This window comes from Bufo bufo, chromosome 1, assembly GCF_905171765.1.
Source record: "Bufo bufo chromosome 1, aBufBuf1.1, whole genome shotgun sequence".
Classification (NCBI taxonomy): Eukaryota; Metazoa; Chordata; class Amphibia; order Anura; family Bufonidae; genus Bufo; species Bufo bufo.
Genome location: NC_053389.1, coordinates 743320304 through 743345517, shown reverse-complemented (window position 1 = coordinate 743345517; position 25214 = coordinate 743320304). Strand labels below are relative to the sequence as shown.

At 43.8% G+C, this 25214-nt stretch overlaps 1 protein-coding gene across 3 annotated transcripts in view; it reads right to left on the bottom strand.

Moving 5' to 3' along the window:
- Positions 1-25214, bottom strand: part of SLC23A2 (solute carrier family 23 member 2) — a 120954-nt gene that overhangs the window by 42850 nt on the left and 52890 nt on the right. For all 3 annotated transcript variants that reach the window (XM_040414460.1, XM_040414462.1, XM_040414461.1), the window contains exons 3-5: positions 18960-19058; positions 3607-3723; positions 27-184 (exon numbers count right to left, since the gene is read on the bottom strand). In XM_040414460.1, coding sequence (XP_040270394.1) covers positions 27-184; positions 3607-3723; positions 18960-19058 — 374 coding nt within the window. The remainder of the gene's footprint in view (positions 1-26; positions 185-3606; positions 3724-18959; positions 19059-25214) is intronic.

Here is a 25214-nt window from a genome sequence, read left to right as displayed (position 1 = left end):
AATAAGTGTCATAGTAAAAGTCTCACCTGCACCCAAAAGTTGTCTGAAGCAAAGTAGTGATTCCTACACAGAAGAAAATGGTCCCAATGAGTTGACTGGTAGCCCACTGGTCAAAGCCAACGCACATGGCTTCTGCAAGCAGGAAGGGCACGGCTACTGTCCCGCTGAAGCATGTCAGGTAGTGCTAGGGAAAATAACAAGGGTAGAGATATTAGCATGACACATGGTAAGCACACATGGATATTTCAGGCCATGGTCACAGTGCAAAATGGATGTTGGAAAAACCCAACGTGAACTGAATGTGGAATCTGCTGTAGACATCTGACATTGACCTTTGGATTTACACTGCAGATTTGCTGTGGATCCGACAGGGGTTTTCTGGGATGATGGCTGTATCCTCAGGATAGGCCACCACTATCTGATCAGTGGGGGTCCACCAGCTTGACCCCCCCCCTGATCAGCTGTCTTATAGAAGCCCTGGCACCTATGGGAGCAGTCCTTCCACTCCAGCCACTACACAACCAATGGAGCTGGGTACCTCCAGTGCCACACATCACATCCTAGAAAATTTGGAAAAGTTATCGGGCAACCCCAACCTATTGGGAAATGGAGGCCCCCCCTTATGTCACAATGGGATCCGACTCCATTCTTGCCTCTGCATATTAAGATCATGAAAGGAAACCTTGCACAGCCATGCGTATGAGCTCGAACGCTATGTCTACAGGTTAAGGACCTTAAGATAACATCGTGCATTACTGAAAGCACAAGGAACTTTGCTGCTGATAACCCAGGTCTCCGACCTCACCTGTCATCACACTGTGCGGACCATAGGAAGTAGGAGAGGGGCCTAGTAATGACGAGATTACAGCAATCAGTGATCTGGTTACATGCCGCTGGCATACACCTGTGGTATTATGTGTGTAATATGGGGCAGGTCACACACAGACGATGTGAAACAAGATTTCACAACTCATACAATTCCCTATCAGCTTTCCTTCACTTTGCTTCGCCTTCCTTGTAATCACCGAGAGAAAATCCAGCGAGAATGCATTCATCTAGAGGAGTACTCTCTTTTCTTGATATAGCGTCTCAGGAGATTTTATTACAGATCTCAAGATCACTGCTTGCGGTCATTCAATGGACACATGGCTCGTTACAGTACAGTTATCAGAGCCCTCACGTGTTCAGGCGGCAGATATCTCTCCCGATCCTCCCAAGCATATGCATGCTTGCCTGAGCAAGCATGTCAAGTGAATCTCCATCTCCAGCCTGGATGCTAGATGAGGTACGGCCTCCAGCCTGGATGCAAGATGAGGTACGGCCTCCAGCCTGGATGCAAGATGAGGTACGGCCTCCAGCCTGGATGCAAGATGAGGTACGGCCTCCAGCCTGGATGCAAGATGAGGTACGGCCTCCAGCCTGGATGCAAGATGAGGTACGGCCTCCAGCCTGGATGCAAGATGAGGTACGGCCTCCAGCCTGGATGCAAGATGAGGTACGGCCTCCAGCCTGGGTGCAAGATGAGGTGCGGCCTCCAGCCTGGGTGCAAGATGAGGTGCGGCCTCCAGCCTGGGTGCAAGATGAGGTGCGGCCTCCAGCCTGGGTGCAAGATGAGGTGCGGCCTCCAGCCTGGGTGCAAGATGAGGTGCGGCCTCCAGCCTGGGTGCAAGATGAGGTGCGGCCTCCAGCCTGGGTGCAAGATGAGGTGCGGCCTCCAGCCTGGGTGCAAGATGAGGTGCGGCCTCCAGCCTGGGTGCAAGATGAGGTGCGGCCTCCAGCCTGGGTGCAAGATGAGGTGCGGCCTCCAGCCTGGGTGCAAGATGAGGTGCGGCCTCCAGCCTGGGTGCAAGATGAGGTGCGGCCTCCAGCCTGGATGCAAGATGAGGTACGGGCTCCAGCCTGGATGCAAGATGAGGTACAGGCTCCAGCCTGGATGCAAGATGAGGTACAGGCTCCAGCCTGGGTGCAAGATGAGGTACAGGCTCCAGCCTGGGTGCAAGATGAGGTACGGCCTCCAGCCTGGATGCAAGATAAGGTACGGCCTCCAGCCTGGGTGCAAGATGAGGTACAGGCTCCAGCCTGGATGCAAGATGAGGTACAGGCTCCAGCCTGGATGCAAGATGAGGTACGGCCTCTAGCCTGGATACAAGATGAGATACGGTTGGGCATGGAGGCATACACGTTCTGTATGGTATCCTGCAGCACATTTGCCCACAGATGTTACAGCTGGGCCTGTAGAACCTGCTCCAGCGTCCCAGCTTGGTCCCACTGTGGCTCCGTTCCGCTCTCTTTCCAGTCCTCAATGTGTAAATTTCCGGATGGGGTCATGTGCACTGCTGCAGCCACTCACTAGCCTCAACAGTAACATGTGTCCAAGTGGCCTATGACCCAGCAGTGATTTGACACTTGGGAAACGGCACTGCTGAGGCGAGTGAATGGCTGCGGTGCCGAACATGACCCCGTCACGCCAGGGAGCAGTAGGGGGGCAGAACAGGGCCTCAACGCTGGAACAAAGAAGCGGAGTGCATTTTTTACTGGTACAACACTGTCCAGGGCCAAATTAAAATAGAGTTTATGGCTGGAATACTCCTTTAAGGCAGCATTATAATCAGGATGCTCTTTGTCCAGTAGCAGGAATATTCCAGCAAAAAAAAGAAAAAAAAAAAAAGCTGCAGGAAATTAATATTACCTGCCATTGTCCTGCAGACCACAGCCTGCTGTGCTACAGGGAGTCATACTGATAACACCGATCTACTACGTATTTTATTAGGTAGGTTCATCTCAGGGAAAGATGCCGGTTTGTACGTCATACAGACATCTAATATTCTGCAGACTCCGTACAGACGCACAGGAATAATCAGGTAAAGATGATGTGGTCAGTCCTGAAGGTGTATGACCGGCCTGCTCCACACGGACATGTATCTCTGCCCCGCTTTGTCAGTCACGTCAGGATTCGTTTTCCCGATGCAATGGCTCCAGGGGTGATTTAATCTGAGAGCTGGTAGACCTCTTCAGAGCAGAACGGTGCACAGCGGTACCTAGGTGCACCGATACCTTGTTTGATAAAATAAAGATGTCATTATGTGACAAGGAAAATGATAGCGTCGTGATGAGCTTCAATATTACTCAGGCCCTGAAAATGTTCCTATGGTGCTCACCATCTTTCATCCAGGAAACTGAAGGACATGCCTCACATACAGATATAAAGGAGGCGATAACACAGTGGAATCGGCCGACAACCTTTTCTCCTGACTCCGACACACGCATTTAGTTTGGCCGAATGCGTAGAAGTTGTCAATGGAAAGAGAGGGGAAAGCCGCTGACAGACTCTTCTGGTTAGAGAACAAAAGGAACGGGGTAGAAATATTATACTCCCCCAACCCCAAAATCATCTGTCGCGGAGGGTCGGGAGCTCCCCATACACAGTGGGGTGCAAAGGAAAGCTGACTTAGGTGCCCATAGCAACCAATTAGATTGATCCTTTCATTTCCCAAAGGAGCTCTAAAAAATGAAAGGTGGAATCTGATTGGTTGTTATATAGGGGGCCTTTAGCTCTGAGGACTTAGTACTAGAAAGTAATAGAAATAACCAGCACAGAGAGCATACCTGTAATCCTAGGAAGATACAGAGGTACCAGGGAGGCACGTCCTCCACTGTATAGATCATGTCCATCCGCTGGCGGTCTAGGCTTCCAGTGCTGTCCAGGGTCTCTGACAAAGAGCTCTGCAACATACAAGTAGATGTGATGAGGACATGTCCAGGAGGTAGTGGTGGGCCATGGACATTCTGCTGATAGACACATATAAAAACGTTATTTTACATGGCACGCACAGTTACTGGAGGATGTGGCATTGGCTTGCTCAGCCGTGTACTGATGCCCTCCTCGTGTTTGACATTGGCGCACCCCAAACAACCTTGTCTGACAAGATGAAGACATTCTGTTCTGATAACATGATTTCCAGACTGCCCTGACACACTTCCTTCACAGTAAATGCACGCTGAAAATGAGAATGGAGTTCAAACTGTAAAAGCCCTCTACCCTCACAAAAAACGTATTCGCCCTGTGCCCTGCTCCTGGCACGCAGCCAGGCGTTTCCCCTGTACAACCAATGTAGTACTACATGGCGTTTAAATGACGGTGTAATACATGGTGGGCTCAAGTCTGCCAGAATGGGAGATGCACCTACAGAGCGGCTCTCCATTCTGCTCGGAGAGAGGGGTCCCAAGCAGGAGACCCCCCCCCACACTCAATGTCATCTATCCCTAACAGGGTCTGTCTTCATAAGAAACCCCCTTTAACAACAAACACAGTCCATCATTTACCGTACATCTTATAAGCAAAATAGACAATTCCCAAAGTAATTGACCCTAGGAGCACATACAGTGTGAAGGTCCAGATCTGAAAGGGAGGGGGCTTTCATGTATAAATTCAGCCTTGACATTTTACGTGCTTACTAACTGTACGTGGTGATCACATGGGTAGTCACAACAGATGTCACCATGACTTTACATGACATCTTACTATAGAAGGATATTACAGTAGAAGATATTTCCTTGCAGACCTGGAGCGAAGGTGGACAGGCAGCGCATGTGCCCATGCTAAACCGCCACAGCAGTGCCAAGAAAGAAGGCACTTCTTCGTAAGAAAGAGGTCACAGTGACCATAAAGCCCATAGTCATAGAGTGAAAGAAAAAAATGTTCCTGCAGCGCCACCACAAGGAGGGAAAAGAGGCATTACACAATTGCCATTGAAATCAAGAGGACAGGTCCTCCAGGGTAGGAGACACTCAAGTCTGGCCAAGAGATGAAGGTCCTCCTACTCTATTAAAATCAGAATTCCCTAATGATGTATATGAAAATGGGTTTTCTAAACTGGACAACCCCTTTAAGGCCATTATTACCATTATGCAGTAGATCAGTGAACGTACTTATGAGGTATGCTAACTTACCACTTGTCTGTATCTTTAAAGCTATTATTTTGGAGAAAAATAAATCTATAGTAAGAACTGGGTTCAGAGCCGAGAGGAGGTCATTTTTGCCCCCAGCTCTGAAATTTCACACACACAATTTCTGATCTGCAAATCTAGGGACTGTCCTAGGGACAACCCTAACAACCATGTGTGGTCCAGACGGCTCTGCCAGCATCACAACTGCCTGTACACCAGATACAATACTGCCAACAGCACCTTCCCCAATTTACATTTTAAATGAAAAATCTAACTCTTTAAAAATACCAAAAAGCAATACTATTCCTTTACCCTTTTCTTAAAGGGGACCTGTAACCTCTCCTGACAAAATACTTGCGTTCCCCGTGAAATAATAATTCTGGCGCATCCATTCTTATGACTCTATGCGGTGTCATTCCTTTACTATTCCTGCTAGAAGCTATGAATTTCTAGCAGCTTGCAATGAAGGTCCAGATGGTTGTTACCTGTTGGGGGGGGGGGGGGGGGGTGTCCCTTCACAGTCTGACCCTTGCAGCACTGATTTGATAAAGTCAGACTGAGCAGGGACACAGCCCCAACAGGTAACAACCATCTGGACCTTCACTGCAAACTGCTGGTAATTAAAGGGGTTATCCGAGACTATAAAAAGCTCCCTCATATGCCGGGCCCCTCACACTGAATATACTCACCTGGTCCCCGCTCTGCTCCTGTCTCCCTGCACTGCCACTATTTCCCGTGCGTGGATGAAAACATCCAGTGTCGGGGGAGGGGAGCAGCCAATGGCAGGCGGGGAGCCAGGTAAGTATATTCAATGTGAGGGGCCCAGCATATAGTCTCGGAAACCCCCTTTAATATATAACTTCGAGCAGGAATAATAAAGGAATGGCACATCACAGAGGCATAAGAAGAGAGGCTCCAGAATGGTTATTACATGGGAAACACAAGTAGATCCTAAAACCGACCTGTCTGGAGAGGTTATAGGTCCTCTTTAATTAAACAGTAGCATTTGGCCATCTCTATGCACCCAACAAGACGTCCCAGAATCCTCCAGGTCATGGAACAGTTTCTGTGTAAAGTTCTCAGACCTATTTAAAAGAGGATTAAGGGCAAATTTTCGGGCTCACATGCATCTCATGTATTAATACATAAACAGCGATTGGACATCTGCCTAACTAAGACAGTGACCTTAAACTTTGCAATCTGGTCAAAGACTGGGCAGATTAAAACAATACTTCTGTCTGCCAAATTGAGCGGACATTTGCCAGATTTGAAATGTGCACTAAATCCCGTATTATGTGGATCAGGTGGTTTCAGACACAGCATGGAAATGTAATCTCTAAAGAATTCTAAGACACAAAATGCAAGGCTTCACCTCGTGGATGAAAGGGATAACCTACGGGGTCATGTTCTCGGGACGAATGCAGAATCATACACAGGTATACAGACGGAAAAAAGGGGGCTCTGCCACTGCACTTCCGGCTCCGTTCAAAGTGTCAGTTCCAGTACCAGAGACTGCAGGGGACAGCCGATTGGTGGGGGTGCAGGGAATCGGACCACCTGGAAAACACCTTTAACCTCAACTTAAAAGAGTTTGAGATCTTTTTACTGATTACCTGTCCTCTTGATAGGTCCTCAGTATCTGATTGGTGGGGGTCCGAAACCTAGGACCCCCGCTAATCAGTGTTTAAGAAGGCACTTGCACTGGTGCCGCGGCCTCCTCTCAGCTCACCAAGGACAGCGCTGTATATTGGATACTGGTTGTGCCTGGTACTGCCACTCAGCCTCATTCACTTCAATGCCATGTGACTAGGGATGAGCGAACTTGTGTAGTCCGTGGAATAATGGAATTCTTAAATAACCTGAACCTTGTACGCCGAACTTAAAACCCAAGTTCGCTCATCCCAACATGTGACCGATGAACGTGACATCATATGGCCTCCCTAGGCAAAGCTGGGAGAACGGGGTTGTGGCGCTACTGTACCTTATCAAACAGCTGATCGGCAAAGGTCCAGGGTATCGGGCCTTCACCGATCATATACTGATGACCTATTCAGAAGATAGGTCATCAGTAAAAAGATCTCAGAAAACCCCTTTAATCTTTATTTCTTGAGTTACCAAAATCATTTTTGCAGATTTTTACAATAAAGCTTCAGAATGGGTTCTGATATTGTTTTTTTATAGAGTAGGATTATCGGATGGCTGTGGTGACGTCTGTGTTGGCGGCTAAGCAGCTCTGCCATGCGAAGGGGGACCCAGTGATCACAGGGTCCAACAGAGGCAGTGGCATTACTTCTCTTAGATCAGGAGATGTATACCTGTATCTGCACCGCTGCAGAGTTAGAAGCACATGCTGTATATGTATGGCACTTAGTCCTAAACAGGTTAAAGCATACCAGAGTTTTCAAAAAGTTTACATAATGGCTGTGCTTCCTTGTACAATGATAACTGTGGAGGCACAGTTATGTTTGGGCTTCCCTAGCGTTTTTTTCAGCTGTATTATTTCCTGTTTTAGCTGCACAGCTAGATGAATTTCACTCAGAAGCAGGGGGGTGCTCCCTTTCTCCCAGAACTATACTGCTATGACACCCTTTCCCCTACTTCCCATTATGTTTGTTTCCAGCTCCGGAATTCAGAAGCAGTGTTCAAGAAGTTGGCTCAAGACCTCAGGTAACTCTGACAGCCCCCCCCCCCCTCCCCACTTCCTTTTTCTGTTTTCCGAGTCTTTGTTAGGGTACTTTCACACTAGCGGCAGGACGGATCCGACAGGCTGTTCACCCTGTGGGATCTGTCCTGCCGCTATTTCTCCGTGCCGCCGCTCCGGTCACCATTGACTATAAATGGGGATGGGGACGGAGCTCCGGCGCAGCATGGCAGTGCACGGCGAAAGGCCGCCGGACTAAAAGTACTGCATGTCCGACTTTTTAGTCCGGCGGCCTCTCGCCGTGCACTGCCGTGCTGCGCCGGAGCTCCGTCCCCGTCCCCATTATAGTCAATAGGGATGGAGCGGTGGTCCGGCGAAATAGCGGCAGGACGGATCCGACAGGGTGAAAGTACCCTTACTAAGGATAGATCTTACCTAGCAACAGGCAGTGGACTGCAAATTAAGTGGAAGTGAGACCCCTAGTGGTTGCAGTTTTACAGATTTTTTTTTAAGTGGATGGAGGCGTTTTTTTTTAAAGAAAGTGATTTAACAATATGTCATTTACACCATTCTCTATTAAATTAAATCCTGTGAAGTACAGTGACTCTTTAATGCTGCTTTCACACGGCCAACTGTGGCTTAGGCGAGATGAACTCACTGCATCATAGATCACAGAACAGCGGTCAGTCCAGGAAATACGGCAGTCACACGGACCACTGCATGTAAGCAGCCTACGACTACATCTATGCACATCTTTATCAGAAAGCAAACGTGTTCCAACATCTAGAAAGACGCACTGAAAACGCAGAGCAGAATTTTCTACCCAAAATAACATAATACATTGTAGACTAGATCCTAGTAATTCACCATAAGAATGAGCTGGGCCACTTATCTACACTCAGAATTAATATTGCAGATATGATCAGGATTACGATAATTTTTCACAGTACAAGGGCATCCACCACCAGTTCCATAAGCGTGTCCGACAAAAACGTGTGCCAGTCCACCGATGAAGCACTGGAGCGGGAACGCGTTAATGAAAAACTCTGAAATCAATCCAACAATCTGGAGGGACAAAGAAACACAAAGCCCTGCCATATGTGAAGAAAACTGGAAAATCACTACTATCCTTGAGGCAGAACACTGAGAACAAGATATTCCTAGGAAGCTGAGGGACAGTCTTAATGAAATGTAATGCAAAAACACAAAGTAAAAAATATGGAGAACAATCGGCCTGATAAAAGCTGAATAATGGCTGTGCATTAGCTTCCTGAGAAGGGTACAGGACAGGCAGAAGAAGATCTTTCCAGGCCACAGCACGAGGAGGTGAAATGGGCAGACTTGGCAGAATGGCTTGAAATCTTGAAGTGGGAGCTAGAGACAGACGGCCATTAATTAAAGCCATGTGACTGACAGGACACAGATGAGGGAATGAAAAATACTAAGTTAGAAAAAATTGTGAATGCAGCAATTGCTCCTTTACATGAAGGGTCATCATGAGTAGGTCTCAGAACCAGAAGTCCCTCAACCAAGCATTGAAAAGGCATCTTTATGTCAAAGCATCTGGTGGCTCTGTGAGGCTTCCAGGTTCTGAGAGGTAAGTTCCCTGAGGCCATAACTCTGAACAAGGCGAGTAAACTTTCTGGCCTACTGACATCTACCGTAACCTACTGACCCTTCAGGAGCACTGGGTGTGGGAGATTTATCAGAGGTCTTCACTTGAAAGGAAGCTGCTCTCCGTTTTGCTCATTTTACCTTTTAGGCTACTTTCAACATTTGCGTTGTGCGGTCCTTTTTTGACATCCGGCACAGATCTGAAAACTGCAACCCAACGCTTCAGTTTTGTCTCTATTCATTGTCAATGGGGAAAAAAAACTGAACAAACCAAAACAGAGTGCATCGGAATTTTTGTGTCTGGCATGGGAAACTGAAAAAGCCAAATTTAAAAATACCAAAAACCATTTAAGCCAATGGTGCCAGAACTTTTTTTATTTTTTATTTCAGATATGAAAAAAAACGGATCCGGCGCCAATTGACTTACAATGGTTTTAGTGCTGGTTCCGGTTTCTTCATTTTCAATATAACTGGATCAGTTCTGAAAAGATGCAGCTGGTTGTATTATTCCAATGGAAGTGTTCTGCTGTGGTTTTCAGATCCCCAGATGATGTGAAAGTAGCCTTAGAAAAGCGGCTCCACTTCTACGGCAATGATAACTGGCCCAAGGGTATGGGGGAGTAGGAAGAGATAACTGATGGCGGAACAACCAAAAACCCACGGCCGGCTGCATTGCTACAGTTATTTTTTCAAGGTTGCCCATGCCCTAACTTACGCATGACAGCCTCAGTGTGAAATGTTATCTTTCACAGCCAGAAATAAAAACCAATGCTGTCAAGTGTAGCCGATAAAACTCCTTCTAAACAAACTGGGGGGCAGAGAAGTGACAGACATGCCTATGAACATAAGGAAGATCACAGAGAGAAGAGGACGACTGAAAGTGACAGCACTGTAGGGTAGCTGCTTGATGGAAATCAAACTGATTACTCAAGATGTGTTACACCTTGGGCACCTACTCTGGCCCATGCATTGACCATTTGGTCAGGGGGCTCTGTGGACATTTATTCCCGGCTTGATAGGTTAAAAGTTTCCATCTGAAGAAGTTGCAATAGGCATGTTACACATGGTTTGCGTTCTGGGGGAATAATGTTTCTCCTTGTAGAGACCAAGTTGGCACAGCAAATCTTTTAGACCACTCAAGGCTCCCTGGGAAAATAGGTATGCAAAGTAGCTCACCTCCAGGAAGAAGGTGCCACCTGATAAACCTTTTACCAGGCCTTGCAACCTGACCAAACCAGAAGCTTTTTCATGAAAATCTTTATTCCCCCAGATCCATATCAAAAGCCTCCCATCCAGCCAACCTGGACCATGCTCTGCACTGACGAAGGACAAAAACCAAGGAACAGTTGTCTGCGGACGAGCCTCTGTTACTTATGGAGAAGATTCTGGCTTGACTTATGTCCTAGTCCTGTAGCAAGGCCTGTTGAAAGGTCGGTCACCTACTCACAGAGAAACTATCTCCAAAAGGTGGCACTAAATAGACATAATGAAGGAGAGTTACTTTGCACACGCGGTACTGGTGAAATGAACGTTAGGACCTGTGGATCCAATAAATTTGAGGGAGGTCATCTGATTCTTTATATAATGGACAGGAGTACCCTGCACTGTAATAAAAATAGAGACAAAATACATCACAACAAAAGTGCGGTATACTCCTGAGGGAAGTTTACATAAGTAAAAATCTCATAAGGGGAAGGGATGCAATAATAGGGCAGCACGGTGGCTCAGTGGTTAGCACTGGGCTCAAATCCAACCAAGGACAACATCTGAATGGAGTTTGTATGTTCTCCCTGTGTTTGCGTGGCTTTCCTCCGGATATTCCGGTTTCCTCCCACACTCTAAAGACATACTGATAGGGATTAGATTGTGAGCCCCATTGGGGACAGTGTGATGCCGGGGAATATAGTAGCGCTATATAAGTGCATAAAATAAATAAATAATAAATAAATCCCTTGACCAAGGATAAATAAGTGGTCAAATGTATTAAGGAAATGCTAGTGCATCACAATGCATAAAAAGCTATACACAAAAACCACCCCTCAGAATATAATATAAATTTATCACATACCAAACACCTTCATCTGGGGGTACGGCTCTCCTTGGAAATGTGCTCCATTTACCCCTTCAAACCGGGCCTGTATTCAACTTCCTGCCCAGGCTAATTTTTGCAAATCTGATATGTGTCACTTTATGTGGTGATAACTTTAAAACACTTTTACTTATCCAGGCCATTCTGAGATTGTTTTCTCGTCACATATTGTACTTCATGACAGTGGTAAAAATAAGTAAAAAAAAAACAAAACATTTTTATTCATAAAAAATACCAAATTTACCCAAAATTTAGAAAAATTAGTAAATTTCAAAATTTCAATTTCTTTACTTTTAGAATAGATAGTAATACCTTCAAAAATAGTAATTACTTTACATTCTCCATATGTCTACTTCATGTTTGGATCATTTTGAAAATGACATTTTATTTTTTGGGGACGTTAAAAGGCTTAGAAGTATGGAAGCAAATCTTGAAATTTTTTGGAAAATTTCCAAAACCCACTTTTTAAAGGACCAGTTCAGGTCTGAAGTCACTTTGTGAGGCTTACATGATAGAAACCACCCAAAAATGACCCCATTTTAGAAACTACACCCCTCAAGGTATGCAAAACTGATTTTACTAACTTTCTTAACCCTTTAGGTGCTCCACAAGAATTGATGGAAAATGGAGATGAAATTTCAGAATTTCACTTTTTTGGCAGATTTTACATTTTAATCCATTTTTTTCCAGTAGCAAAGCAAGGGTTAACAGCCAAATAAAACTCAATATTTATTACCCTGATTCTGCGGTTTACAGAAACACCCCACATGTGATGGTAAACTGCTGTACGGGCACACGGCAGGGCGCAGTAGGAAAGGAACGCCATATGGTTATTGGAAGGCAAATTTAGCTGAACTAGTTTTTAGATGCCATGTCCCATTTGAAGCCCCCCTGATGCACCCCTACAGTAGAAACTCAAAAAAAAGTGATCACATTTTGGAAACTACGGGATAAGGTGCCAATTTTATTGGTACTATTTTGGGGTACATATGATTTTTTATTGCTCTATATTACATTTTTGTGAGGCAACAAAAAAAATTGGATGTTTTGGCACCTTTTTTTTTTACAGCGTTTAACCGAGGGATTAGGTCATGTGACTTTTTTATAGAGCAGATCGTTATGGACGTGGCAATACCTAATATGTCTACTTTTTCTTATTTATTTAAGTTTTACACAATAATAGCATTTTTGAAACCGAAATAATGATATTTTAAGTGTCTCATAGTCTGAGAGCCATAGCTTTTTTATTTTTTGACAGATTCTCTCAGGTAGGGTCTCATTTTTTGTGGGATGTGACGGTCTGATTGGTAATATTTTGGGGGGCATACGCCTTTTTGATCACTTGCTGTTGCAATTTTTGTGATGTAATGTGACAAAAATTGCCTTTTTTACGGTGTTCACCTGAGGGGTTAGGTAATGTCATATTTTTATAGAGCTGTTTGTTATGGACGTGGCGATACCTAATATGTATATTTTTTTATGTATTACACTTTAGCACAATAATAGCAGTTTTGACACAAAAAAAATGATGTTTTAGTGTCTCCATGTTCTGAGAGCTATAGTTTTTTTATTTTTTTTTGGGGATGGTCTTAGGTAGGGGCTCATTTTTTTGTGGTATGAGGTGACGGTTTTATTGATACCATTTTGGGGGGCATACGCCTTTTTGATCGCTTGGTGTTGCACTTTGTGTGATGTAAGGTGATGAAAATGGCTTTTTTTTACACTGTTTTTATTTGAAAAAAATTATGGTGTTTATCGGAGAGGGTAGATCATGTGATATATTTATAAAGCCGGTCATTACGGATGCGGCGATACCTAATATGTGTGGGTTTTGTTTTGTTTTTTTCTGTTTTTTATTATAAAATAAGGGAAAGGAGCGTTTTTTTTCTTTTTTACTTTATTAATTTTATTACTTTATTCATTTTATTAAAAACACATTTTTTTACTTTACTTTATTTATGACATTCACTTTTGGGGGTCTGATCCCCTCTGCCATGCATTACAATACATCTGTATTGTAATGCATTGCCTGTTAGTGTATGACACTGAGTCATACACTAACAGGTTGCCTAGGAGACCCAGCCTGAGGCTGGATCTCCTTGGCTCCCGTAGAAGGCAGGTCACGATGCCGTGCAAGGCATTGGGCAGCCTCTGCACGGCATCAGGCTGCCATGTGTCGCATCGGGGCCCCGCCACAAACATTTTCTATTTCGCTGTCAGCGGCATAGAAGGGGTTAATCTGCCGGCATCGGCTTTTACAGCAATGCCGGCAGATACAGCAGGGGTCCGGCTACCACAGACTGACGGGCCCCTGCAGTGATTGCGCGCCCGCGCGATCACTATGACATACTATTACGGCAAATTGCAGGAACTAAGTGGTTCCCATGAAGTAACAGTATGACAAAGGTCGGGAAGGGGTTAAAACGCTCAACCCACCAATCCATAACCGTCAATTAATTAACATAAGTGGATCCTCATTACAAATGTTCATCTATATGCACACACATAGAACCGGAAGCACACACTGAACACCCAATGCCAGTCAGGTGATCATCCGCGTGACCCGGTCATTGTGATGTGCGGCGGTCACGTGATTGCCTTTCAATGGGCATTAATTCCGGATCCGGCCTTGCGGCAAGTGTTCAGGATTTTTGGCCGGAGCAAGAAGCGCAGCATGCTGCGGTATTTTCTCTGGCCAAAAAACGTTCCGGTCCTGAACTGAAGACATCCTGAACGGATTTCTCTCCATTCAGAATGCATGGGGATAATCCTGATCAGGATTCTTCCGGCATAGAGCCCCGACGAAGGAACTCTATGCCGGAAAAGAACAACGCAAGTGTGAAAGAGCCCTAAGTGAATAGAGAATTCATAATATGATAAAAAGTACAAAAGAGTAAAAAGGTGTGAATACGTAAATATAACTAAGGAAAATAAGTAAAAAAATAATAAATAATGAGTGAATGTGAAATCGTGAAGAAAACGTGTAAAGTGATACAAAAAATTATAATTTTTTATTTGTGAATAACATATATAATAAATCTGTCAAGGCGATCAATTACATAAGTTATCTCCTAAAAATGTATCATGAGATCGATGTCAATATTAAAGGCAAGGAACCACACGATATACAGGAGGGAATGGTGAGCGTAAATATAAACAATTTTCAAGATCTGTCATGAGGGGAATCCCTCTTTTTATACCCCGTAAAGACGTCATATCTGGCCGTGACTTAAGGACAAGTGACTTACATGTATGTCATGCTGATCGGGCGGGTGCAGGAGCTGCGCCCACCCGATCAGCGGCACGGACCCAGCAGTCACTGACACCAGCACATTAACCCTTGCACTGCCGCGGTCAGCGCTGACCGCGGCACGTGCGGTATCCTGCCAGGTGGCCATCGGGTCTTCGTGCTGCTGTGACGGGGACCCGATGGCAGGGAAGGCAGCCAGATGCCTTCCGTGACAGCCTGTGAGATCCAGCCCCCTGGATCTCACAGGCAGGAAGCTGTAAGTGTATTACAGTGTGCAATACACTTACAATACTTCTGTATTGTAATGCATTGGCTGTAATGCATTGTAAAGGGGATCAGACCCCCAAAAGTTGAAGTCTCAGAGTGGGACATAAAATAAAGTGAAAAAAGAAGTTAACAAAAAATAAAGTTTTACAAAAAAAATTAAATGTTTCGAGTAGACATATTAGGTATTGCCGTGTCCGTAACAACCTGCTCTATAAAAATATCACATGACCTAACCATTCAGATGAACACCGCAAAAAAAAAAAAAACATTTTTTGTCACCTTACATCACAAAAAGTGTAATAGCAAGCGATCAAAAAGTCATATGCACCCCAAAAAAGTGCCAAACAGTCATCTCATCCCGCAAAAAGATACCCTACATAAGACAGTCACCCAAAAAATAAAAAAACTATGGCTTTCAGAATATGGAGACACTAAAAAATCTGTCATATTTGGTATTGTCGCGTCCGTAACACCATGATCTATAAAAATACCACATGATCTAATCTGTCAGATAAATGTTGTAAATAACAAAAAATAAAAACTGTGCCAAAACAGCAATTTCTTGCCTTGCCTCACAAAAAGTGTAATATAGAGCAACAAAAAATCATATGTACCCTAAAATAGTACCAACAAAACTGCCACCTTATCCCATAGTTTCCAAAATGAGGTCATTATTTTATCTTTCTACTCTAGGGGTGCATCAGGGGGTCTTCAAATGTGACATGGCAAATAAAAAATTATCCCAGTGAAATCTGCCTTCCTTTCCTTCTGCGTCCTACTCCTGTTATGTGGTCGTAAACTGCTGTATGGGCACACATGGGGTGTTTCTGCAAACTACAGAATCAGGGTAATAAATATTGAGTTTTGTTAGGCTGTTAACCCTTGCTTTGTTACTGAGAAAATTGAAAATCTGCTAAAAAAGTGAAATTCTGAAATGTCATCTACATTTTCCTTTAATTCTTGTGGAACACCTAAAGGGTTAACAAAGTTTATAAAATCAGTTTTGAATACCTTGTGGGGTGTAGTTTCTAAAATGGGGCCATTTATGGGTGGTTTCTGTTATGTAAGTCTCACAAAGTGACTTCAGACCAAAACTGGTCCTTAAAAAGTGGGTTTTGGAAATTTTCTGAAAAAATTTGAAATTTGTTTCTTAACTTTTAAGCCTTGTAACGTCCCCAAAAAATAAAATGTCATTTACAAAATGATCCAAACATGAAGTAGACCAATGGGGAATGTAAAGTAATAACTATTTTAGGAGTTATCACTATCTGTTTTAAAAGCAGAGAAATTGAAATTTTGAAAATTGCTATTTTTTCCACATTTTTTGTAAATTTGTTTTTTTTTTATAACTACAAATTTTATATTTTGACTCAAATTTACCACTATCATGAAGTACAATATGTGACAAGAAAACAATCTCAGAATGGTTTGGATAAGTAAAAGCGTTTTAAAGTTATCACCACATAAAGTGACACATGTCAGATTTGGAGTATTGGATTGTGGTGATTAATATCACCTTGGTGGCCCTATTTCAACTTTTCACTGTGTATTCAATTACCCCTTAATTGCACATTTTTGTTCCCTGTACTGCCTACTTTTACCTGTGCTTAAAATAGGGTTGCTAGGCATGGCCCGTCTATCTGTTGAAGGACGGAGCACGCAGCGTGCAGGGTCACATTACTGACAGCCAGGGACTGTAAGTAAATGATTAAAGCCAGGTCCTCCCCAGCAGCTGATAACAGTGTCTGGGCTGTGTGCACTTCTCCCTGTCCCTGCGCTTGGCAGACGCTCCCTCACTCAGCAGAGCTGGAGAATGCAGAGTTGGAGCAGCGCAGACCAGGGAAGGGAGATCTGCCGTCTGCTCAGTGTATTAATGAAAGCAACATGTGGTAAGAGGACCCTTTGTGCTGCAGATTAACCCTTTAGGGGGAGGGCTCTGGTTACTGACACTTTTGGGGGGCAGGCGGGATTAGCCTCAGGGTGAGGGCAGTGGCGGCCATCTTAACTGAATAGTGAAATTGCAGTTTTGTGCAGACTGGTTGCCAAGGGCTGAATCTTATTAAATATGGGGTAAGTCAGTCTAATAGTAACTGATTCTGGAATATCATGTTATTAGTAACTACATATATAGAAATTGAGATTAGGGTCTAATTGTGACAGTTATCCTTTAAGGTGAAAAATGGCAGGGTCCTGAAGGGGTTAAGGGTTCGTGGAATTGACCATGTAGACCTAAGGCAGCGTGAAACAAAACGGAATTGGACCCTGGATACAATGCAAGCTACAGGTTTAAATGAAGTTCTGAGTTTTGCACCGATCCTCTGAATATGTTTATTTTACATAAAAAAATATATATATATTGCTATTTTAATCCTTGTCTGTGTGCTTTTTATATATTTTGCTACTGTTTATATTTACACTTCTATTTTCCAGCTCACCATTCCCTCCTGTATATCGTGTGGTTCCTTTCCTTCAATATTGACATCGATCTCATGATCAATTTTTAGGAGATAACTTATGAAATTGATCGCCTTGACAGATTTATTATAGAGGTTATTCACAAATATATATATTTTTTTGGTATCACTTTACACGTTTTCTTCACGATTTCACATTCACTCATTATTTATAATTTTTTACTTATTTTCCTTTGTTATATTCACGTGTTCACACTTTTTACTCTTTTGTACTTTTTCATATTATGAATTCTCTATTTACTTATATTACGGTATATATCATTTTTCATGAATTGTGTCATTTTATTTATTTATTACAATTGTTCACTTGATTTATTGTTTGTAAATCACTTGCTGCATCTCTCAGAATACCTTGTGTAATCAATTTATTTTTATAATTATGTGATTATCACTTTTTATATATGTTTTATATATTATTGTAATATTCCTCATCATGTCAATTGATACATTTAATAATATATGTCTGTCATAATTCTATTGCATTTGCACTTTATTGTTGCATATTTGTAGTTAATTGATCGCTTTCCATTCTTGATTTCATCATGTACATTGCTATCTCCGTTTTTTACTTTCGATTCTATGTGTACCGTCATTCTCATTGTATTTATATACATGTCTTTGGAATAAAAAAATATGCCTGTGATCATGTGGCGCGGCCGATGACGTGACGTTTGATCATGTAAACGCTACGCTCCCTGGGGATCTAGCTATGGGCCTGTTTGTGTATTATCACTAGTCTATGACGCGGTCGGTCACGTGACTGGCCATCACGTGACCGCCACACGTGACAGTGACCGGGTCACGCGGATGATCACCTGACTGGCCATCGGGTGTTCGGCGCGTCATACATTTATTTAATAAAGATTATTATTTATTTGGAGCCTTCTTAGACTCAGCTTTTTTGTATAGGTGTATCTGTTCCATGTTGAGGGGTTGTGATTGGCTTTGGGCCTCTACTTAAAGGGAACCTGTCGCCTCTACTAATCTACCCTCACTGAGCGTTTCTAAATGTTCATTGTGTTACCCTAAACATATAAATTACACTTTTAATTTCATTTGCAGACAAATTCAATAAGTATTATCCATTTTTGTACTTCCCGCCTGTTATACAAATTAACATAAAAGAGAAATTTCTTACTTGTGTGACCAGAGAAGAGTCATATTTTCAAGTTCTGACTCATCTCAGGTTATTTTCCATATGTATCAAATCAGTTTTTTTTACACAATAAAAGCACACAGAGCTATGGGGACTGGGTATTGCGGATGTGCTAGCGGCCATCTAGCAACCCATGTCCTCAGCTCTATACACAGAATCCCGGTGACAGGTTCCCTTTAGGGCTCATTCAGACGGCCGTATGCTGTCCGCAAAAATACTGAATGCTATCCGTTTTTTTGCGGATCCGCAAAAAAAATGAAACATGTCCTATACTTGTCCGTGAAAATCAGGACATGGCCCCATTGAAGTCTATGGGTCCGCAAAAATACTGAATGCTATCCGTTTTTTTTGCAGATCCGTTTTTTTGCGGATCCGAAAAAAAACGGATAGCATTCAGTATTTTTGCGGACAGCATACGGCCGTCTGAATGAGCCCTTAATCTAACGCTGTGTGACCTGTGTTTATTAAACATCTGATCACGTGACATAAGGGATAGGCTTCCACATAGAATACGGCATTACCTTCTCTGCGATCGCACTCTCAGTTGTATAAATTGCCATTAGTTCAGTGTCTTCTGTATCTTGATCCACGCTGGGTGTCGCTCCTCCATTTATCACCACCTACAATAAAAGGAAAACCAATCCTGTATTACATGATGCGTGCTGTGTAGGGCAAATCCTATAAAATATATTCTACAGCTGGATGAGCAGTGGAGAATTTCCCAGTGGATGAAAAGACTGATGAACCGAGAATACTTCACAAAATGACGTGTAAGTCAAGGATCTCTCCTGAGAAGATTCAGAAATAATAGTACATAATGATTCCTAGAGTAAGGCATGACTCAAACACCACCTGTGTCATGTACCTTCCCCTCTGACCTTGCCTTAGGGGTATTCCGGGTATATCAAGTTATCTCTTAGCTACAGGATAGGGTACAACTATTAGATCAGTGGGGTCTGATTACAAGAAAAGGAGCCATGTACTGCATGGGGACTTCCAAATTAGTGGAATGGTAGGTCGGGCATGCTTACTACCACTCCATTTATCTTTATGGGACTGCCAGAGAAAGCCTAGTACAGAGTTTAACCATGCCGCATGCTCGACTTGCCACTCCATTCGTTTTGGGTGTCCATGAAGGGTATGGGGGCCCCCATTTTCATGATCTGTGGGGGTCCCTGGGCTAAGATCCCCACCAATATAATAGTTACCCTCTATCCACAGGTTACAACCAGTTTTCTTTGCAGAGATCCAGCTGGCACTAGGAGGCTTACAGGCACTATGCAAATTACTGTAGGTCTCCTCCAGAAGCAAAAAAGAAAACTCTGTAGTGCCACCTACAGGCAGCTATCCTGTAAGGCTACTTTCACACTTGCGGCAGAGTGATCTGGCAAGCAGTTCCGTCGCCGGAACTGCCTGCCGGATCCGGCAATCTGCATGCAAACGGACAGCATTTGTAGATGGATCCGGATGCGTCTCACAAATGCATTGCAAGAACGGATCTGTCTATCCGTTTGTCATACGAACAAACAGATCCGTTTCAAAAAAAATTTCACATTCTTTGTGGTCTGTGCATGCGCAGACCAGAAGGACGGATCCGGCAATGCTGTATTTTTAATACATTTCAATGTAAATTAATGCCGGATCCGACATTCCAGCAACTGATCCGGAATTTTGGAAGGAGATAATACCGCAGCATGCTGCTGTATTTCCTCCGTCCAAAACGCCGTTCAGTGACTGAACTGATAACATCCTGATGCATCCTAAACTGATTTCTCTCCATTCAGAATGCATGGGGATGAAACTGATCAGTTATTTTCCGGTATTGAGCCCCTATGACGGAACTCAGTGCCGGAAAATAAAAACGCTAGTGTGAAAGTACCCTAAGTCAATGTCTAGCCTTGGGATACCTGCTAAACCATAATTTGGCTGATATGATCATCATGACTGCATTTTCCCTTTAAGATGGAAGCAATGGCTTGTTCGCTCATTGCACCCTACAGAATAACGTTGTACAAGGAAACGGCTTTGTTTCATATAGAACACAGTAAAAATAAAAAAAAACACAACAGATGCATGTACATGAGTACTGTTGTCACAGCTGTGTCATGGTCTGGTGGTAGTGGACTGTGACAATTTAGCCGTGCATGCTTGTTGCCAGTGTAGTTTGTAGCATGTTTTGACACTTTCCCTTTAAGTCTGGTTCCCTTCCCATTTCTGGTGTGTATGGAGTTAAGGTGTGAGCAAGATGGAGCTGGGTATGGCCTCTTGGCTCTTATAGTACTGGTGTCTGGAGCCTGAGGTCAGAGTTGACTTCAGCTTCTGGTGGAGTTGGAGTCATGCTTCCGTCCTGGACTTATCACCCGTCCAGTGTGAGGGCCACCTTGTTTGTCAACGAGGTTGTTTGCAATGGCTAAAAGAATTATTAGGAACACCTGTTCTATTTCTCATTAATGCAATTATCTAGTCAACCAATCACATGGCAGTTGCTTCAATGCATTTAGGGGTGTGGTCCTGGTCAAGACAATCTCCTGAACTCCAAACTGAATGTCAGAATGGGAAAGAAAGGTGATTTAAGCAATTTTGAGCGAGCATGGCGAATGGTGTGAAAAGGGAAAAACATCCAGTATGCGGCAGTCCTGTGGGCAAAAATGCCTTGTGGACGCTAGAGGTCAGAGGAGAATGGGCCGACTGATTCAAGCTGATAGAAGAGCAACGTTGACTGAAATAACCACTCGTTACAACCGAGGTATGCAGCAAAGCATTTGTGAAGCCACAACACGCACAACCTTGAGGCGGATGGGCTACAACAGCAGAAGACCCCACCGGGTACCACTCATCTCCACTACAAATAGGAAAAAGAGGCTACAATTTGCACAAGCTCACCAAAATTGGACTGTTGAAGACTGGAAAAATGTTGCCTGGTCTGATGAGTCTCGATTTCTGTTGAGACATTCAAATGGTAGAGTCCGAATTTGGCGTAAACAGAATGAGAACATGTATCCATCCTCTGATGGCTACTTCCAGCCGGATAATGCACCATGTCACAAAGCTCGAATTATTTCAAATTGGTTTCTTGAACATGACAATGAGTTCACTGAACTAAAATGGCCCCCACAGTCACCAGATCTCAACCCAATAGAGCATCTTTGGGATGTGGTGGAACGGGAGCTTCGTGCCCTGGATGTGCATCCCTCAAATCTCCATCAACTGCAAGATGCTATCCTATCAATATCGGCCAACATTTCTAAAGAATGCTATCAGCACCTTGTTGAATCAATGCCACGTAGAATTAAGGCAGTTCTGAAGGCAAAAGGGGGTCCAACACCGTATTAGTATGGTGTTCCTAATAATTCTTTAGGTGAGTGTATGTCTCCTCCTTTTTCCCTACCTTACCTGAGTTGGTGAGGTGTGGGTTTATATTCAGGGTGTGGTGTCTCATCTTGTTGTTGTTACATGCCTGGTAAGTTGGTGTTTTATGTCCGTCATGTATGCAAGTCGTACCCTGTTTGTTGTGCCTCCGGTGAGGGGGCTCCTGGGTTCCCCGGAGGGGGAACCACAAGTCAGTGTGCAGCTCTGCCGGGGCCCGCCATGCATCCTGTCCGCATGGGGGTCCAGTTGCCGTTGTTGTCGCGGCAGGTAAGTGCGTGTTGTCCGTTTTCTCTTGCCTGCCGACCCAGTAGCTGTGCACTGTGTCTCCTTTCCCTGCAACTAGGCCGGTTGAGACTCCGGTTCATCCGTGTCGTGGATGAACAGGTCATCTTTAATTCTAGACTCCTATTTCAGGGATCTCTAGGGTTAGTAGGGCCCGAGGTTCAAGAGTATGAGCCCCCCCTACCATCGAGGCCGGCTCATACAGTTAGGAAGTCAGGGATAGTTGCTCTTCCTGCCAGTTCAACATTGTACTCTTTCCCCCACTCCTCATCGTGACAACTGTAGACATAATGAGGCAAGGCTACATGAGTACTGTAGACATCATGAGGCGAAACTACCAGAGTACTGAAGACATCATGAGGCAAAACTACCCGAGTACTGAAGACATCATGAGGTATGACTACCTAAGTACTGTAGACATCATGAGGCAGGACTATCTGGGTACTGTAGACATCATGAGGAAGGAATATATGAGTATTGTAGACATAATGAGGCAATGGAGTACTAGCAGATCTGTTGTGCAACTTTTATCTAGCAGTACAATGGTTACATTATTAGCCTCCCTTTATACCACTTTTTTCTGCTGCCCTTTGGAAATGTAACATTTACACATAAAAGCTAATATTTGTTCTGGAGAAACATAAAAGTATCTCACCTTACAAATTTACCCTTTTTTTTTTTTTACTTTCAAAATATTTTTTTTATCAGGCTCAAAAGAGAACATTGAAAGAAAACATGAATATACCCTTAAAGTGATGTGCACTGACATATGTTACCATCATGTATTAACGCCATTCAGCATCCAAAATTCAGGAGCATTAGATACAGAAAATGCCCCCACAAAAAATGTTAGGTTTCAGAGATGAGATATACACATACAGCTGTCTGATTCACTGACATTTTTTTATAATTGAATTTCACTAATTTTGAGCTAAAAATAATTGGTAATTGGTCTTTATTAAAAAAAATGTTAATTGCAAGAGTGAATCTGCAAGAATTCTTGCTTTCTGTTTTGCAGAGGCTCTCAGACGGAAGCTCTGTATGTGTAGCCCTCATCTCTGAACTCCTGACAGCTCATAAACACTGATTTTAACCAAAGCTCATATTAAACTGATAAGAGTTTAGCTTAAAAGGGTTGTGCAGCCAGTACATATTGAGTCCCGGAACCCCAGCCGATCAGCTGTTTGAAGAGGAGGCAAAGCGGCACTTTTTAGACGAGAAACAGTGTAATCTTGAAGAGGAAGCAGTGCTTGCACAAGTGCCACCTCCTCTCCAAACAGCTGATCGGTATTCATGCTGGGAATCGGACCCCTCGAGATCAGATACTGATAACCTATCCTATAATGTACAATATGTACTGGCTGCACAACCCCTTTAAATAAGTGTTTATGAGCTGTCAGGAGTTCAGAAATAAGGGCTACACATAGCCATCAGATTCACTGAAACAAAAGGTTGTAGAACAAAAACTGTTAAACATTTTCATGGACAATCAAAGGGTGTTCAACACCCTTTGATTGTCCATGAACAATCAAAGGGTGTAGGACCAATGGCGGACACTGCTGCACAGGGGCCCTGAGAAAGAGAGGGACTGCGCATACACAACCTTCCGCTCCATCAGAGCAGGGGAGAAGTACCCCAGTTCTCGGGAATGGTGGGGGTCCCAGCGGTTGGACCCCCAGCAATCAACTTATAAACTTGGTACAAAGGGGTTTAGACTTCCATTTCTAAAAACGCCATAAACGGTTTGCTCAATACAAACATACAAATTACTTTTGTAATCTATAAAACATTTATTTGACACTGCATTTTTTTTACTTTATTGTTTACGCTGCACATAGTTCACGCTGAATAACCTGTTAATCCAGTTGTTCAGGCTATTTCAGTTAGGCTACTTTCACACTAGTGTTCGGGTGTCCGCTTGTGAGCTCCGTTTGAAGGGTCTCACAAGTGGCCCCGAACGCATCCGTACTGCCCTAATGCATTCTGAGTGGACGCGGATCCGCTCAGAATGCATCAGTCTGGCAGCGTTCAGCCTCCGCTCCGCTCAGCAGGCGGACCCCTGAACGCTGTGTCCGTCTGGCCGTGCGGAGGCAAGCGGATCCGTCCAGACTTACAATGTAAGTCAATGGGGACGGATCCGTTTGAAGTTGACACAGTATGGCTCAATTTTCAAACGGATCCGTCCCCCATTGACTTTCAATGTAAAGTCTGGACGGATCCGTTCAGGCTACTTTCACACTTAGAATTTTTTTTAAACTATAATGCAGACGGATCCGTTCTGAACGGATCCAAACGTCTGCATTATAGGAGCGGATCCGTCTGAGCAGACATCAGACGGACCCGCTCTGAACGGTAGTGTGAAAGTAGCCTAATGTGGATACCCAAGTGTGCTTTTCTGTTTTTGCTTTTATGGAATGTATGTGCAGTAAAATGTATTTTATGGAAAATAATCGCTTATTACAGTATTTTTTGCTAGCTTTATTTTATTTACTTTTTTTTTTATTCCATTAAGAGATTACTGTCTTACAAAACTATGTAAGGTTACTTTCACACTGGCGTTTCTGGGTCCGCTTGTGAGATCTGTTTCAGGGCTCTCACAAGCGGCCCAAGATGGATCAGTTCAGCCCCAATGCATTCTGAATGGATAAGGATCCGTTTAGAATGCATCAGTTTGGCTCCGTTTGGTCTCCGTTCCGCTTTTGAGGCGGACACCAAAACGCTGCTTGCAGCATTTTGGTGTCCGCCTGACGATGCGGAGCCAAACGGATCCGTCCTGACTTACAATGACTTACAAAGTCAAGACGGATCCATTTTTTTTTTTATGAATAATGCAAACGGATCCGTTCTGAATGGATACAAGTGTTTGCATTATCGGTGCGGATCCGTCTGTGCAGATACAAGACGGATCCGCACCGAACGCCAGTGTGAAAGTAGCCTTACTTACAATGTATTAGCAGAATCCTGTAATGTAATACATTATGTTCTGTGTCTCTATAGTACAGGCTGTGGTTAGGGCAAGAACAGTGTGCCCTAACGGCAGGATTTCTAAACTTATAGTCCTCGGGTCCTTTCTAGGTCCCCATGGCTGACTGCAGAGGGCCAGCCTGTGACCAGATGACTAGGAG